The 19,359-nt window shown below is 36.1% G+C and overlaps 1 protein-coding gene across 4 annotated transcripts in view; it reads left to right on the forward strand.

Moving 5' to 3' along the window:
- LOC138736914 (PC3-like endoprotease variant B) overlaps positions 1 to 19,359 on the forward strand; it is a 1,109,211-nt gene that overhangs the window by 1,079,107 nt on the left and 10,745 nt on the right. Inside the window, exon 16 of one of the 4 annotated variants that reach the window (XM_069887113.1) lies at positions 4,534 to 4,846. The exons of 2 other annotated variants lie outside the window; for them this stretch is intronic. In XM_069887113.1, the coding sequence (XP_069743214.1) occupies positions 4,534 to 4,606 (73 nt within the window). In that variant the 3' untranslated portion in view covers positions 4,607 to 4,846. Of the gene's footprint in view, positions 1 to 2,105; positions 2,241 to 4,533; positions 4,847 to 19,359 lie in introns of those variants that run through there. One more of the 4 variants, XM_069887115.1, reaches the window with a different exon arrangement.

A 19,359-nucleotide genomic window follows, 5' to 3' on the forward strand; every position in this document is an offset into this window, starting at 1 on the left:
GCAAATTTTTTTAAAAACTCAAGTACCCTGGAAAGAAAATAGGTGGCATGTTATTCTTAGATATTGTAAAATAGTATCTGGCAAAAAGAAGCTTCTCAATACATATTAAATACAGGACAGTACATTTCTGACATTCTGCTCCTTGACACTTACATATCAAGACCAAAAAGTAGACAATTAGGGCTATATTCCATTCGCTAGAACCTCGCTACTATCAAAAAGTCTGATTTAAAAAGTCTCTCATTTGATCTTGATTTCAAAAATATTTTCCTGAGCATTTGCAGTGTTCTAGAATGTGCAAGAGTTTCGGAAGAAAATAATATTAAACTAAGAATATTAATTATGACAGAAATCAATCCATAAAGAATCTTCATATTGCTCATCATATTTGATTGGTTCTTGATTAATCAATTTTAAAATTCTGACCCTGTTTTTATATTATCTTCACTTTCTCCTCACCCCTATCTCTGAAATCTCTTAATAATGAGATACCTGTTCTCCTCTAATTCTGGCCAAATGTAATTCCTTCTCCTTTGTTACTCATTCCTTCAGCTGTATCAGAATTCTCTACCCTAAGTGCCTCTACCTTTCTGGCACTTTTATGTACTGCACTAGACCACATGTCACCTGTCGAGTTTCTCCCACTCATTTGTGCACCCCCTCTCCCTTTCTACTCTTCCCCACCCTTCCAAACACTGTCTCATGAACCAACTTGTTGTTCCTTCCCTTTAACATCTCTTGCTTGGCATGTTCAATATTTGTTTGAAAATACTCCTGGAAAGTGACTTGGGACACTTTGTGTATTACATTTAGTTCTCTTGGCAGTATGATTATCCCTTTGACTGCCAGAAAAGAGATGGCTGTAGCACTTTTGAGAGCAACAAAAAAAGAACAATAAGGAAAAGAAATCCACTTGAATTCAGATAATATCCTCCAAGACCAGTGGTTTCCAAATTGTTTTGCAACTGGTAAATTACTTTTGAATTGCATTGCCAGTTACAATGTAGAAAATGTGCTTGCCATTTCATGCACAGTAAGGTTCCACAAATGGCTAAATTAAACTGATCAGATTATCTATTTTAGTGTTGTTGGTCGAGAGATAAATATTAACAAGGATTCCAGGGGGCCCTCCCCTTCCCAACTTTCATATTAGTATCTTTGGATAATTAAAATCCATCTCAAAAGCCAGATTGAATCTCTTCAAAACTTTCTAGAACAATCCTATGCTCCCTCATACAAAACCAGGTATTTTGACTCTCAAGTGGCACTTGAATCCACAATTAATTCAGATGGGTGAGTGATGATAACGAGACGATTGAAGACATACTTTTGGAAATATTGTAACCTTACAAATGTGTCATGATGAAATAGTGTATTAGTCAGATGTGTTTCTGTGATCCTGCAGCCAGTCTAATATGGCTGTAAAATTGCCTTTTCTTGTTTATAAATCATTGAATGATTTCTCATTTTTCAAGTGTGATCTGACTGAATGTAAATCTTTTTTTGGGTTTCTTTTACAGATGATGTTGTTTCTGGCTTCTTGCAGTAGATAACATAATATTTAGAGAACATTAAGAATCATTCACCATTAAATGCCAGAGCTCATATGAAATGTAACCGGAAGAATAAATGCATGCAAGGGGTTTCTTTCAAATGTGGAAAATCTTCGTTTCAATTAGGGTTGTATCTTTTATCAAGTTATCTTTGGTTAAGGGCCATCAAAATGCATTTGATGTGCATTTCATGAAGTATTTAGGTCAGATTACTGATAATTGACAAAAAATAATAGGCAATCAACAATAATTAACCAGATTGGTTCAATTGCCAAATCAATAGTTGAGAAAATGTCTAAAATAAAACAAATATTCACCTTCCTTTTGTGTGGCAAATATTGGAAGATAACTCCACCATGTGCTTACTTATTATTGAGAATTAATTTTATTCATATAAACCCTCAAAATATCAGGTTTTACTATATTTACATTGTCTTTCTGTTGTCTTTGTTTTAAAGCTTAGTACCTCTGTTTTGAAGAAATTAAACTTAAGTTTAAAATCATTGTGTTATTTCTGGTAAGTGACTAATTATTCTTTCCTCACTTCCACAGGGCAGATGGTTAATGATTTGAGAACATTCAAAAATGTACCTGGATGTTTTAAATACCTTAATTGAATTGCATCAATACTGTTTTCCTAATCCATATTCAGTATCTAATAAAGAAACACTGGATTTCATCTACTTACACCTTTGGTTCTTGTAGATTATTGACCGAAAATGAGTGTAAGATACAGACTGCAAAAAAAATTAGACGTGCAATTTGTTTTACACGTGACAAGGACCATATAACTCATGCTAATGAAGGCGTCATGTAGCAAGAAGCTGTACATTATAAATTTACTAGGTCACAAATCAACTTGTGTCACATCAAAGCACTTATTACAACATCACAATTAATAATTATTTTCATAATAATAAATGGTGAATAATTTGTTTTATGAAATATGAAGACTGAGAATGGGTGAAAGCAAACATAAGAAGCAGCTGAGGGTTTCGCAAACACAAACATGACTTTAAAATTTCTCTTCACCCTGAATATGGTAAACAGGGATACCCACATATCTACCCATGTCTCATTGCCTAGACCAGTTTATGGTTTTTGGACTACAGTGTCAGGAAAAAAATTAACATAATGCTGCGCATGTGGTTGTTCACACTGGGCACCTTTTTAGACTGCAAGTACCTGAGTGCAACAGTCCTGATGGTTGGACGTGCAGCAGAGTGGATGACCATCAATGAATTGTTCTGGTATGACTTACATTGCAGGCTTCCTCCAAAAAGTTGTAGGGGTCCTGCAGGATAAATTGCGGTACAGGAATTGACTCAAAATGTTCCTTTTTAGACAGCTTGTGTAGCGGCAGAATTCCTTGATTGTGCCATTACATGCCTGCAGTCTAAAAGCCATATTTGAGTAGATTTTGTAAATTTGCATTACCAGAACTTAACACTTCCAGAGAACATTTTAGGGATGAATATTGGTTTTCAATGTGTGGCAGCACCTGGATGGGGCAGCTTTGGAAATTGCAAATTTGCGGCACTAACGATTTTAACCATTAATTATAATGAATAGGAAGTCATAATGTGTACCCTGCAGTGTTCTGAGAATGCTCACTGTGAGTCTCCTGTTTACTAAGTCTGAAAAGGAACCATTTCAGGCTTTAGATTTATTCACATACAACCTTGAGATTTCTTTTTTTCCTGCAGATGAGGCAGAATAACAACTTATTAGCAATGCAGAACAAAACTGACAACAACATTCACATGTAAACAAATAAAGAAGTGTCAACAAATTTACTGTGCACTACCGAGAGAGAAAGAAATCAATAAAATGCAGAAGTAAGAGTCCATAAATGGGTCCCTGATTGAGTTTGTTGCTGAGCAATCTGATAGAGGAGGAGTCACATTTATTTCTGAACCTGGTGGTAACAGTCTTGTGGCACCTATGCCTCTTTCCTGATGGCAGCAGCAAGAACATAGCATGTGCTGAATGGTGTAGATGCTTGATGATTGCTGCTGCTCTCCAATGGCAGTATTACCTGTAGGTGCTCTTCATGGTGAGGAGCATTTTACCTGTGATGTCCTGGACTGTGTCCAATACCTTTTGCTGGGCTTTACGATTGGAGGTATTGGTGTCCCTGTACCAGACCATGATGCAGCTTGTCAACAGGGTTTCCATCACATATCTGTAGAAATTTGCCAGGGTTTCAAACTCCTGAGGAAGTAGAGGCACTGACCAGCCCTTTTCATAATGCCATTTGTGTGTTGTGTCCAGGAAAGATCCTCCGATATAGTGAGTCCCAAGAACTTAAATTTGCTCACCCTCTCTACCTATTATTTCCCCCAGTGATCACTGGATCATACACCTCTAGTTTTCCATTCCTGAAGCCAACAATTAGTTCCTTGGTTGTTGGTGCACCATTCAGCCAAATTTTCAATCTCCCTCCTGTATGCTGACTCATCGGCCTTTTTTATGTAACCCACTACCATGGTATCATCAGTGAATTCATAGATGGTGTTGTTGTTGTACCAAGCCACACAGTCATGGATGTATAGCGAGTAGATCGAGGGCTAAGAACTCAGTCCTGTCGTGCTCCGATACTGATGGAGATTGTGGAGTAGATGTTCCTACCAATCCTCACTGATTGTGTTTGGTGGAGAGGAAATCCAGGATCCATTTACAATTTTACCATGATTCTCTAATCTCGGTCCTTGATTCATGTTTTTTATCTGAGCTGCATTACTTCCCTCTCTTCTCAGGGACTCACTCAGGATCCAAGAATGGCTTGCTTGTAGGCAAGCAGAAACTGGATCCCCTTCCACAGATGGGGCAGGATATGCCTTCTGTGACAAGAATTGGTTACAGGGAGATATATATGTGTGCTCTGTGAACCTTCATTAACCCTCGGTGGGCTGAATGGCCATTTTCTGGGCACCAAAGGATTATGAAATATGAAGTAGTACATTACTTTCAATTTCAGGTGCTCTAAACTTATTCACCAACCTCCTGTATGGAAAAACTTAAGAAAAGTTCGGAAAGTATCAATGACTTGAAAAGGAAAGAAAATTGGGAGCCACATTGGTGCATTATCCAGATGCTCCAGGCTTTGAGGAAATGTGGAAAATACCTGGAAGTGACAGTCAATAGGATGAAAGCACAGAACAGATGAATCAACCTGCAATGTTAAAGGAAACAATCTTCGAGCATGCCTCTGTTTCTAACAGTTAAATATCTCTTTTCTGATGCTAGATTTTATAATGGTGGGTTAGGACTACATGTAACATAGCTTCAAACATTGCGATAATTCTACAGGGACATTATGTCAATAGTTATTTAAATGTGTGTCAAGGCTATTGCATTAATACCAGTGACCTTGTTCGATAGGCGGTTGATCTCAGTCAATAAACAGAAATCAGTGAAATGCACATTAAGTGTCTGCCTATTTGACTGATGTCTCTGACAAAGATACCACAATTGTGTTCTTTTTTTCTTCTTGTTACAGCTATCTCATGAAATTTTGTTGCAGTTGCTTTCTTGATCTTTCAAGTGAGATGTCTTACCTTCTTTTTATAATGCTCAAGACATTGAACTCTCTTTTTTTCTGCTATACAGCACGGTAACAGGCCTTTCCAGCCCATGAGTTCACGCCACCAAAATAGACCAATTAACCTACAAAACCCCACACATTTTGAAAGAGTGAGAGGAAACCGGAAGACCCGGAGGAAACACACTCGGTCATGGAAACTCCTTACAGACAACATTGGATTCAAACTGGGTCACTGGCAGTCACTAACTGTGCCACCTCCTTCTTTAGTTTTATGATGATAACAGGTGTTTATATCAGATATTTCCTTGCATTGATTTCTGAAACATATTACAAATGTCATATCTCTATGTACCCCTTATAACATTTTGTTGCCACAATTATAATAGAAATTGTCCGAAGAATACTTAACCCTAATCAATCTTGATGTAGCCATCATTTTCAAAGAAACCACACATGATTAGCTGCTCCAAAGTAGTTTAGTCTTAGGCTGTAAGTTCAAGAACTTACATGCTACTCAATCCTGAACTCCACCTAGAGTGCAGTGGTGGAACCAAGTTGTGCTGAGATTCCCTGGTATCACTAGGGGAAATCTACCTCTTTATAGACCTGACAAAGGATCCAGGTCACCATTTAATCTCTGCATGGAGATTATTTGGGAAAAAGTTAAATAAGTTCTGGTTTTGGTTCAGAAATCAAGGATTATAGGACTCCAACAAGAAACATGGAAGGAGAAAAATATAAAGCAATGTGAAACTACTTATATTAGTTTCAGTAGAGAAATAATTGAAAATCTTAAAATGATTGGTGAGGAGTTAAAATATACCAATAAAATTCAAGCTTCTCGAAGCAAATTTGAACTCAGGACTGCTCTGAACAGTGGATTTCTAACTTTCTATGTTCGGCACAGAGTAGAAAGGCGGAAGGGGGCTGTTTCTGTGCTGTAATGTTCTATGCTTCTACTGCCACATTCTCATGAACTCGAGTCTTATCCTACAAGGGACAATGTCATTCAAAGAGAAAGCTCTTTTATCATTACAGGAAATAGTTATCCAGAAATAACAACAGAAATGATGTGTCAGTGAATCAATAAGTCCAGGACAAAATATGAAATACAATTCTTGAGATGCATTTATCAATATATATGGTATATTCAGACTAATGTATTCAAAAACCTAAGGAATTATAAGACCCCTGGGTTCCTTCCCTGGCCTCTGGGGATTAGTGGAATCCAGCTTGAAAATCTATGTTCTCACTATTTGTAAAAACAGGACGTATTACATTATAAATTGTTCAGAAGAACCGTACTTATACCAGGAAGGGCTGACATGGGACTTGATTAGTTGATAGTCTTTAGGGGTGGGGGTGGAAGTAGAGGAGGGGGGAGGGTGCATTTTCCACTTGTCCCACTCATTCTCTATTTTTCTGGGATTTCACTAAATCTGTGACAGATAAGTAACAAAATCAACACATAAATTGTTCCTGCGGCATTTTTATTGGGATTTGAGTTAGACCCTCACTTTTGAATCTGTATGTCACTGAAATGTCATAAAAGTGAACAACTATGTGTCACAAAAATTCTGAAAATCAGCTTTGTGATTTAATTGCCACATGCCTGTTGATGCCTTTCATGGTTGTGTTTTAATTCTTTGTCTATTTTTATCTTCCACTCGTGTGCTGCCTGACTGACAAACAATAGAAACTTATATGCTTTGTATTTGTCCTGTGAGGACTAATGTCATATCACAATTACAGTTTTCAGAGTTAGAACAAATAGTTCAACTGGATGTTTTCAGAAATATTAAAGCACCATTAATAGATTTTAGATAATGACTAAAGCACCTGAAGATCTCCAGGGGCATCCCAAATTCCCATTCTGGGCTAGAAAATAACTCTGAAAATAACTCTGAGTACCATTCCTTTGAAGATGCCAAGAAAACCTGGCTACGAAAGGGACAACCTTTCAGGATATCCCAAGATATAGGAGCAGAAGTAGGCCCATTGGCCCATCATGTCAGCTCCACCATTCTAATTATGAGCTGATCCATCCTCTCACTCAGCCTAACTCCCTGGCTTTCTCCCTGCAACCCTTGATGCCCTGACTAATCAAATACCTATCAGTCTCTGGCCTCACTTCGACATCCATCTGTGGCACAAATTCCAAAGACTCATGACCATCTAACAATTGACACGCTTTGATCTTGAAGTTGTGATTGAGATTTTGATTTCAGATGTCCTCTTGTCCTAGAATTCCCTACCATGGGAAACATCCTTTCAATATCAACTTTGTCAAGCCTTTCAGCATTCAAAATGCCTCCATTTTTTTTAAACTTTATTTATTCGTTCAAAAAACAAATAATATATGACATTCTTCTTTCTTCTTTGGCTTGGCTTCACAGACAAAGATTTATGGAGGGGTATGTCCACGTCTGCTGCAAGCTTGTTGGTGACTGACAAGTCCGATGCGGGACAGGCAGGCACGGTTGCAGCGGTTGCAAGGGAAAATTGGTTGGTTGGGGTTGGGTGTTGGATTTTTCCTCCTTTGTCTTTTGTCAGTGAGGTGGGCTCTGCGGTCTTCTTCAAAGGAGGTTGCAGCCCGCCGAAGTGTGAGGCACCAAGATGCACAGTTGGAGGCGATATCAGCCCACTGGCGATGGTCAATGTGGCAGGCACCAAGAGATTTCTTTAAGCAGTCCTTGTACCTCTTCTTTGGTGCACCTCTGTCTCGGTGGCCAGTGGAGAGCTCGCCATATAACACGATCTTGGGAAGGTGATGGTCCTCCATTCTGGAGACGTGACCCACCCAGCACAGTTGGGTCTTCAGCAGCATGGATTCGATGCTTGCGGACTCTGCCAACTCGAGTACTTCGATGCTGGTGAGGAAGTCATTCCAATGAATGTTGAGGATGGAGCAGAGACAGCGCTGATGGAAGCGTTCCAGGAGCCGTAGGTGATGCCGAACAGGAGCGTGGGTACGACAACGGCTCTGTACATGCTGAAGAAACACACAAAGATCAGCGTGTACAGAATATATGACATATACAGCAATTAAACATGAACATGAACATAAAGAAGAGAAAAAAAGAAAGGAAAAGATCCCCCCCTTCAGCCAACTCTTCTAAGGAGAGCCATAAAAAAAGAAAAAAGAAAGAATATTAAAAAGTTAAATATACATATTAAAATCTAATCAATATAAATTGAAATTTAAATATTCTGAATATAACAACCACTTATTAATTAAAAAATATAATTACCATGCAAAACATATGTAATTTTTTTCCGTTACTAAACAATATTTCATCTCATTATGCCATCTATTAATATCAATCATATTTGTATCTTTCCATGTACTAGCAATACATTTTTTCACTACAGATAAAGCTAAATATACAAAAGCAAGCTGAAACTTATCTAATTCCAAGCTTTTCAGAGGTTGCAAACTACCCAATAAAAATACTGTTGGATCTAAAACTATATTAATCTTATACAGATATTCTAAAAATGATTGAATTTTCTTCCAAAAAGATTGTATATGTATACATGACCAAACAGCATGAAAAAAAGTTCCAACCGTATCACCACATCTAAAACACAAATCTGATTCATTAAAACCATATTTTTTTTAAATTTTTCAAGTGTCAAATCTAATTGATGTAAAAAATTGTAATTAATCATTGCATAATGTGCATTTATCAATCTAGTTACACTATCATAACAGATATCTAACCAATCCTCTTCAGAATAAGTAAAACCAATATCTGCTTCCCATTTAATTTTAGATCTATCCCAATCCTTTTTATCTATAGCATCCTATAATATTTGATACATAAATGAAATATAACCCTTCTCTGGTACTTCATAAAAGAAGTCTCAAATTTAGTCATTTTAGGTAAAATCATATCTCTACCAAACATAAATTTTACCAAAGATCGAATTTGATAATAAAGAAATAAAGAATTCTTATCAATACCAAAATCTTCCCTCATCTGATTAAAAGATAAAAACTTACCCTCTTTAAAACAATCTCCCAAATTTTTCACACCTTTAAATCTCCAATGCAATAAACTTTGATTATGTATTGAAAAAGAAATAAGTTGATTATTATACAACGAAGTCAAAGACAATAATTTACCCCTAGAACCTATCATTTTATTTTTCTTTATCCATAACTTCATTAAATGTTTTAGTATAGGCACATTATATTGTTGTAACAAATTTATATTCCACCTAAACAAAAATTGATGTATTTCAAATTCAGAAATACATGCCATCTCAATTTTAGCCCAACTAGGAGGCCGTACCAAATCCATCAACGAACTAATAAGTTTAAGTTGGGCTGCCTCATAATAATGTTGAAAATGTGGTAAACGTAGTCCCCCTAACTCATATTTCCAAGTTAATTCTTTCAAAGCTACTCTTGAAAATTTACCCCTCCATAAAAACTCCCTAACCATTTTATTTAAATCTCAAAAAAAATATATCAAGTAAATCTGGAATAGATTGAAACAAATATTGTATACATGGAAAGATATTCATCTTCCTTGTATTTATCCTTCCCATTAAATTAATAGGTAAATCTTTCCATTTAATCACATCAGTTTTTTTTTCATTAACGGAGCATAATATAATTTATATAAAGATTGATAATTAACATTCAAAATTATACCCAGATATTTAATTCATTCAGTCCACTTCAAATTAATAATATTCTTATAAACTGAATAATCTCCTTCACTTACCAGTAATATTTCACTTTTTTCCCCAATTAATTTTATATCCAGAAAGACATCCATATTGTATTAAACACTCCTTCAAGTGCAAAAGTGTTTGAGCTGGGTTTATTAAATACACCAATACATCATCAGCAAATAAATTAATTTTATACTCCTCATCTAAAACTTTCATACCTTGTATCTGTGTATTTTGTCTTATCAACTATGCTAAAGGTTCAATCTCTAACGCAAACAAAGCTGGTGATAAAGGACAACCTTGACGAGTTGATCAAGTTAATGTAAAAGATTCTGAAATCAAACCATTCGTCAATACTCTAGCTACCGGTTTACTATATAAAGCCCTAATCCAACCAATAAAAGAAGGACCAAACTTAAATTTCTCCAAAACTTTAAACAAAAAATTCCATTCAACTCTATCAAATGCTTTTTCTGCATCTAAGGATATCACCATTGGATGATCTAAAAATTGTCAAAATCTATTAATCAAACTAATCACGCGCAAAATGTTATCTGAAGCATATCTATTCTTTATAAAACCTGTTTGATCAATAAGAATCAACTTTGGTAAAAATTTAGCCAATCTATTCGCTAATATTTTAGCTATCACGGTTTGGCGGGCAGCAGCCTCCTTTGAAGAAGACCGCAGAGCCCACCTCACTGACAAAAGGCAAAGGAGGAAAAACCCAACACCCAACCCCAACCAACCAATTTTCCCTTGCAACCGCTGCAATCGTGTCTGCCTGTCCCGCATCGGACTGGTCAGCCACAAACGAGCCTGCAGCTGACGTGGACTTTTTACCCCCTCCATAAATCTTCGTCCGCGAAGCCAAGCCAAAGAAAGAAAAAAAAAGATTTTATAATCTACATTTAACAATGAAATTGGTCTATATGAAGATACTTTCAAAGGATCTCTGTCTTTTTTAGGAATTACTGTAATTAAAGCACTAGAACAAGACTCAGGTAAATCATAATGTTCTCCAACTTGACGTAATACATCCCCAAACACTGTAGATAAATCATCATAAAAAATTTTATAAAATTCAACCGAAAATCCAACATCACCAGGCGATTTACTGTTCGGCATTTCCAACATAGCCATCTTAATTTCTGAATCAGTAAATAGTTCATCTAACTCCTCTCTATCTCCATCCTCTAATATCGGTAAATTCAACTGTGATTTAAAAAAATCAATCGATCCAGTTTCCTGTTTTCCTTCAGATGTATATAACTTTTTATAAAATGAATAAAATTTATCATTAATCTCACAAGGTTTATAAGTAATAAGAGAATTACGACTAACATCAATATGCCTCTATGAGGTCCCCCTCATCTTTCTGTATCCCTGTAGGTACAGAGCTGGCAATTCTTCCTTAAATGCTAACCCATTCATTCCTGGTATCATTCTAGTAAATTTTCTCTGAACCCTCTCCAACACCAGCAGGTCTTTTCTCAAATGAGGTACCCAAAATGCTACACAGTACTCTAAGTGAGGTCACAATATGGTGTCTCCACATTGCATCCCTGCACTAATATGCTATTCCTCTAAAAATAAATGCCAACATTACATTTGCCTTTTTTTTAATACTTTATTTTAGAATTTTCATACATGTAATCATTCATTTGCATCCATCACATTAGTACAGATTAACTCTGACTAAAAAAGAGAATTACATCCCTTCCCCTTAAAACTAAAACCCTCCCTAACCCTAATCCGCCAGACAAAATCAGTCATCATTTATACATTTTTATATAATATAAAAAAAAGGAAAACTACTGGATTGTATTAGGATAGGCCATGGTACACCAAGGACTTATGTATAAAGTTATACAGTACATTAATTGTATTGGACATACAATCTCTGCACAAATCCATCCATATTTGTTCATCTATTGTAATACTCAAATATTATTCCTATTTCTGTTTAGATTTATAAAGTCCAGGTTTATAACTTGCCCTTTTTGTAGTAGAAGATACATTGCAAAAGTAAATTTCCCTACTGCTCCTCATCTAATAAGAGTTTCCGCTTCACTGCATGGGGTTTAACAAACGCTCTGATCCTAATCTGTCTCTTAAAAATCTTTTTATTTGAAGGTAGCAAAAAAATGCATGTTTCTAGTTATTCCATATTTATCCCTCGTTTGAATAAAGGATGTCAACTGTCCCTGTTCATAACAATCCTTAATAAGTCTAACTCCTTTATCAAACCATAATTTCAAAAATATGTTATATCACAATAAAGGTATCAAACTATTCTGAAGCAAAGGGGTATGGGGTGATTATACCTCCTTTAGTTCCAATTTCCCCATCTATCTTACCCCAAATATCTATTAAATGTTTCAGTAAAAGTGTAGTTTTAGTTCCTGTCATCAATCTTGAATGCCATTTGTAGATAAAAGCTGCACCTGACTTTTCTCCAAAATTCCCCAGTTCTATATTAACCCATGTTGGTATGGTCATTCCTTCAAAGAAGGACACAGCAAATCACATATTTCCATGTTAATTTCTGCATCAATACTCTCAACATTTTACCTTTCTATAAAAATTTCTGAACCCATTTAATGGGTTCCTTAAAAAAAAATTCTGAAGTATTGAAGTAGGTAATGTCTGGAAGAAATAAATGTTAATCTTTATAAAATTGACTCTCCATATTAAGGTAACACCATCCACTTTTTTAAATCCTCTTCAACTTTATGAAGCAAAAGTAGATAGTTAAATTTAAATAAGTTATTCAAATTATTATCCATTCTTATCCCCAAATACTTGATCCCATTTTTTGGCCAATTCAACTGGGTATTTTGTTGACATATCATATAATCACCTTTTGTAAATAGCATAACTTCACTTTAATCCCAATTTATCTTATCACCTGAAAACTGTCCATATTCTTCTCATCAAAGATGCAAATGCCTTAAAGATGACTCAGGTTCAGTAAAATCAATGAAGAGCCAAATGCTCTTCTGCTCCTGTTCTATGTACTTCCATGCTTCCACTTCTCATCCAACTTATGCAACTTAAGTTGTCTTCTTGACTCAATGTTATTGTGAATAGCTTTCTATCCAACCATTTAGAACACTAATACTAATTTCACTTTCAAAATTAACATAATTCCTTTTCTCCTTAAAATGCATCCCAAGATCCTGAATAGTAATTCTTCACTAAATTATATATTTAGAGTTCAAAGTACCCACTCATTCACTATTTACTGTAAAAATACTTTTAGTCTAATTCACTCCTGTTGGAGTTGATTTTCAAGGATGAGGTTGCAGAATACCTGGAGGTGCTTGTAAAGATAGGCTCAAGTCAGCATGGTTTCATGCCTAAATCATGCCTAACAAACTATTGCAAATTTTTAGAAGATTACAAGTAGGATAAACAGGGGAGATCCAGTAGATGTTGTCCTTTGACAAGGTGCCACACATAAGGCTGCTAAACAAGAAGAGACCCCATGGAATTATAGGAAGGATACTAGCATGGGCAGAGAATTGGCTGATTTCCAAGAAACAGAGAGTCAGTGGGGTCGGTGTGGGGCTGCTTCTTTTTATATTGTACATAAATGATTTGGATCTTGGAATAAAGAAAAATAGATGGCTCTGTGGCAAAATTTGCAGATGATACCAAAATAGAGTCTGCTCTACTATTCAAAGCAATTAAGGCTGATCATCTATCTTAATGCAATATTACCTCTTTTCCCATCTACTTCAATGCCCTTTGTTTTCTAAATATAGTCAGCACCTTGCATCTACAATGAATTCCACAGATTCACATTGATAAAATTTCTTCCCATTTCCATTCTTACTCTCTCCCTGTAACCTAAGCCTTGTCATTCTAGACACTCTGTCCAGGGCAAATATTGTTCCAACATTTGGTTCTGTTTGGTCATGTCAAAATTTTGTAAGTCCTCTAAACTCTTATGAATATAAACCCAGTACCACCATCCTAGGAAGCGAGTATATCCTTTCTTATGTTAGGTCACAATCATTACTGCACACAATATCCTTATGAGGTCTCATGCCATTGTGGCATGACATCCTGACTCCTTTACCCTAAACCTCTTCAATGAAAGTCAATGTACCATTTGCCTTCAAAACTGCTTGCTGTATCTGCACATTTGCTTCCAGTGGTTGATACACAAGAACAACAAAATATTTTTATCAATCAACACCTCTGATCACTTGAATAATATGCCACTTTTCTGGTTTTCCTGCCAAAGTGGTTAACTTCACATTTTTTTAGGTGTACCTACGTGGCTTAAGAAAGCTAGACTGTGGTTCATGAAACAGAAAAATATGATAATTTCTATGATGAATTTAAATGGAAAATTATGGTACAATCTGGAGATGGAATTCTGGAAAAATAATGGCAGGCAGTGAAGCAGAGGGATATTGAGGAGTTGAATGGTTAAAATAACCATTGAATAGATGGCCAGTTTGTCTTATCTTAAGTGTGTCCTTGTGAGGTATGGTAGCTGCAAAGCACCAGATTTCAAGCCAACATTGAGGAACATCAAAATGGCTGAGAAGATCACTGGAATCTCCTTTTCTTCTATTGATGACATTTATTGGGAGTGTTGTGTAAATAGGGTTCAAAAAATTTTTGAAGACACTTTCCATTCAACACTCAGTACTTTTGACCCACCACCATCAAGAATGAAATACAAGAGTATCAAAGTCAGGACTGCCAGACTGGGAAATAGCTTTCCACAGACTTGTGTGTATGTGTGTGAACCCTTGTCCAGAGAAACATTGTTTCATCTAATTGTTTGTAGAGTCAGATGATATTAAATTTCAACGAACGTGAATTTGAGCTTATATTTCCTATCTTCAGCTTCTTCCCCTCTCCCTCCCTTTTTTGTTCAGGTGTTCAACTGTTTACCCTCATTCCCAATGGAAGGCTCAGGCCCATAATGTTGATTGCCTTTTACTTCCTGTGGATGCTGCATGATCTGCTGATTTTCTCCAGCACTTTGGTTTATTTGCTTAGTTCCAAGAGTTATGGAGTAGACATGCATTCCTGTGAACATAGAACATTAAAAAAAAACATTAAAAATGATTAGTGAGGAGCAATTTATCTCTTGAAACTCCTTATGAAATCGAGAATTATTTTTATTAGGTAACATTATAGGGATAAGACCTAAATTGAAATTAACTAAATACAAGATGTATTGCAATTGCTTGGAAACCTGATTCACACCTGAGTTTGGAACAATGGAGTGCGGAAATGCACAGTTGAGAAAATTACATATAATTTAAGGAAAAAATATGATATATTTTTACAAATTTGGCACATGTATCTACAAAAAAAATGATTAAACTTTTAATTTTTTAGATTTCTAAATGTTCTTCTTAGCCTTTAAGACCTGCGTGGAACCCCATTAGAGATGAAATAGATATGAATTTTAGATCAGATGGGATTTAACACATTCAGCATCCATTTCTCATTCTCATTCTTATTCTTTCTCTTCTTTGTCTCTTTTTTCAATCTTAACACTAAATTTTATACTTTATTTTCTTTCTTTTTTTTTGGCACTGTAAAGGTGTTGAGGTATTATCATCATGTATTTGATATTATATACATTATTATAACTGTATTTTGAAATATATTTGAATGCATGTTTGGTTAAAAATTTTAAATAAAATATTCAAAACAATGATTAGTGAATTTGATAGTGAATATAGTAAAAAAAATAATTACCTCAGATAAGAGAATTTATAGCAAGGGGGCATAACTTAGAGGTAGACTATTTGGGGAGAATATCAGATAGCAATTCATCAGATTGTGGAAATCTGAAGATCTTCCACCAAAAAGGTATTACGGCAGGTCAATTGAAATTCTCAAAACTAAAGTGCACAGAGAAATGTTAAGATGTAGATCAACCATAAAATAACTGAATTCTGGATAGGAACAAGGAGAAGGCTCCTATGAAAGAGGTCAGTGCAGGGTAAAGTGACATATATAACTATAGAACTATAGAACATTACAGCACAGAAACAGGCCCTTTTGACCCTTCTAGTCTGTGCTGAACCATTTTGTTTGCCTAGTCCTATTTACCTGCATCCACTCCATAGCCACCCCTCCCCCACCATACCTCTCCCATGCATGTATCTGTCCAAATTCTTAAATGTTAAAATTGAGCCTGCATTCACCACCTCAGCTGGCAGCTCATTCCACCCTCCACCACTCTTTGTGTGAAGATGTACCCCCTAAACTTTTCCATTTTCACTCTTAACCCATTGTAGTGCCAGTTGATGAAGTAGACAAAGACGATGCGATCAGACAATATTCATGGCTTTTATTAGCAGAAACTTATGGTACAATAATGAAAGACAATGGGTACATACACAGTTATACCCAAGGGGAGTGTCTTTAATGGTAGAGGTAATGCACAGCCAATGTTAGTACAGCAAGGCTTGCCAGAGGGGAGACAGGCAGCTTAGCAGAGATCCTCTAATTTGTATCTCACCTACCCTCAGTGGAAAAAGCCTATCTACATTTAATCTGTTTAACCCCCTCATAATTTTAAATACCTCTATCAAATATCCCCTCATTCTTCTACACACCAGGGAAAAAAGTCCTAGCCTGTTTAACCTTTCCCTGTACCTCAGTTCCTGAAGTCCAAGCAATATCCTAGTAAATGTTCTATCTTATTGATATCTTCAAAATCAATACCTCACACTTGTCTGCATTAAATGCCATCTGCCATTTTTCAGCCCATTTTTCCAGCTGGTTCAGATCCCCCTGCAAGCTTTGAAAGCCTTCTTCACTGTCCACAACACACCTCCAATCTTAGTGTCATCTACAAACATGCTGCTCCAATTTACCACTTTATTCTCCAGATCATTGATATAGATGACAAACAACAATCGTCCCAACACCAATCCCTAAGGCACACCACTAGTCACAGGCTTCCAGTCTGAGAAGCAATCATCTAACACTACTCTCTGGCTTCTCTTGTCCATCCATTGTCAAATCCATTTCACTACTTCACCATGAATACCTAGCATCTGAACCTTCCTGACTAACCTCCATTATGGGATCTTGTCAAAGGCCTTACTGAAGTCCACGTAGATAACATCCACAGTCTTTCCTTCGTCAATATTCCTGGTAATCTCGAAAAACTTTTAAGATCGGTTAAACACGACCTACCACACATAAAGCAATGTTGACTATCCCTAATCAGTTCCTGGCTATCCAAATAATTGTATATCCAATCTCTTATATATTACCTACTACAATAAATTACCTACTACAGATGTCAGGATCACTGGCCTATAATTTCCAGGGTTACTGTTGGAGCTTCTTTTAAACAGAACAATGTGAGTTACCCTCCAATCCTACAGCACCTCAACCTCAGCTATGGACAATTTAAATATTTCTGCCAAGGAAGTATGTTAATCCTGCTAACTGCCTTTAAGCCAACTTGGATATTTCTTTCTAAGGATGGAGCTGGTGGGTTTGCCATAAGAATTCATGTTAGCAAAGTGAGCTGTATCCTTCCTAACATCTACATTTCCTTCTTCATTCCACTGAGCCACAGAAGCCTTCTCCAGTTTTCCAGTATTTTACCCATTCCATTCTGTTTCCCTTTAGTTAGTCACAACCATTATATTGGGTTTTTTATTTATCATTTGTCATACGACTTCTTTTATCTCCCAAGCCTATCACTTTGCTCCTTAACGATTTCCTGACTTCCAGTTGAGTTATCAATCATATTAAATTAAATTAGACGTAGTACAGTAACAGGTCTTTCTGGCCCACTAGCCCATGCGGCCCAAATACACCAATTAACTTCCAACCACTGTATGTTTTGAAGTGTGGGAGCACACAGGTAAAACCCATATAGACATGGGGAGAGTGTATAAAATCTTTACAGAGAGTGCCAGATTCAAACCTGCTACGCTAATGGCTATGCTAACCATGCTGTGTTTCTCCTTTTATCAATGGGAAATTCTTTGCTTTCTGTTCCTTTCTAAATGCTGATCATCTAATATCTTTTAGTTCTGTGGAAAGTTTCCATCAGCTTGACCTGCTGACTGTTTCTAACATTTTGCTGCTTTTATTTCAGGTTGTTTAGTACCATGATACAAGTAAACACTATCTTTATATGACCAGATTGAACAGGGCCAGTCACATCTGTCCCTGTTTCTATAATGTATTCATTTTGCTGTTTCTGTACATTACCATGGTTGAGTTTCAGATTCTGACAGACAGAAAATGTTGTCTTGTATCTCATGCCAGGAGGTTGTAAATATTTTCTAGACTGATCATGGTGACTGCATGGATGGAAAGATTTTCCTATTTGTATGTCCTCTGGGTTCTTTGCTGCAATCGTTAATTCTCCCAAATGCTTTCATACATCCCTCCAGTTTCATTTAGCCACTAGAATCCTGTATTTTCTCTTTGTCAAATGTCATTTGCCTGAAGAGATATCAATTCTGAGAACAGAACCATTAAATCCTTCTCCTGTGAAAGTTCAAACAGAAAAGAGAAGTGATAGCTGTGCAGTTCATCATATAAAGTACATGAAAATCACACTTTTGCATGTATCATTGTAAATATCAAACTTGTTAATGTGCTATAGACCACAGAAACTCAATCAATCAAAGATGTTATTTGAGATTGAAATTTACTCATAAAAGGATTCCTTTCTCAGAATCTGAAACGTGATGACCATCTCCAAAGTATCTCTGTTCTTGTTCTTAAATTTGGATGACTTTCAGTTCTATATTTGTTTCCCCCACCCTAAATTAATAAAAAGAAACATAGTGTTGGGCTACTCTATAAACTCCTTATGATATTGGTTGGGGAATTCAGCACCCTGTCTGAGAGACAATCAAGCAGTAACAACAAGTGTCCAAGCCGTGACTTGGAAAGGTTTTGCTGCAACATTGATGTGGAGATAACATTGGTGAGTTGGTGCACATCAATCTGTCCATAGGAGATATTGATCAGGTGAACTGCTCTGTCTTGAATGGCATTAAGCATCTTAATTGAATTAGTAGCTGCAACTCAAGTGGTGAGTACTTAATAACTTGAACTTTCCAAATAGTGAGGCTCTAAAGATTTGTGAGTTTAGTGAATAATAAGTCTATCCACCAATCTTGTGGAATAATCTGTACGGTTACAGATTAAGCAGTCATTAAAATATTGTATGAACAAAGAGAAGCTGAAGGGGCTCAGCTGGTCAGGCAGAATACATAGATATAAATGGTTAGTCAACATTTATGACGACTAGAGTGGAAGAGGATATCAAGTATAAAATATTGTATTTGTCAAAAGAGTGCAAAATTCCTCCCATGTTTCCTTCATTAAAAGAAAGTGGTTACACTTCAAAAGTATTTCATTGACTCTAAAACATTTTGTAAAACAAAATATCATTAAAAAATTGTTTTTTTTTCTCTTAAACATAAATTTACCTGCTGCTTGTCAACAAGCTTGAATTTTTGCATCATGATACCATATAGAATTTACAACCTAGAAGGAGCCCATTATGAAGAGCCTTGTTTTTAAGGGTGTATGACTCAGGGAAAT

Source organism: Narcine bancroftii, chromosome 6 (genome assembly GCF_036971445.1).
Source record: "Narcine bancroftii isolate sNarBan1 chromosome 6, sNarBan1.hap1, whole genome shotgun sequence".
Taxonomy (NCBI): domain Eukaryota; kingdom Metazoa; phylum Chordata; class Chondrichthyes; order Torpediniformes; family Narcinidae; genus Narcine; species Narcine bancroftii.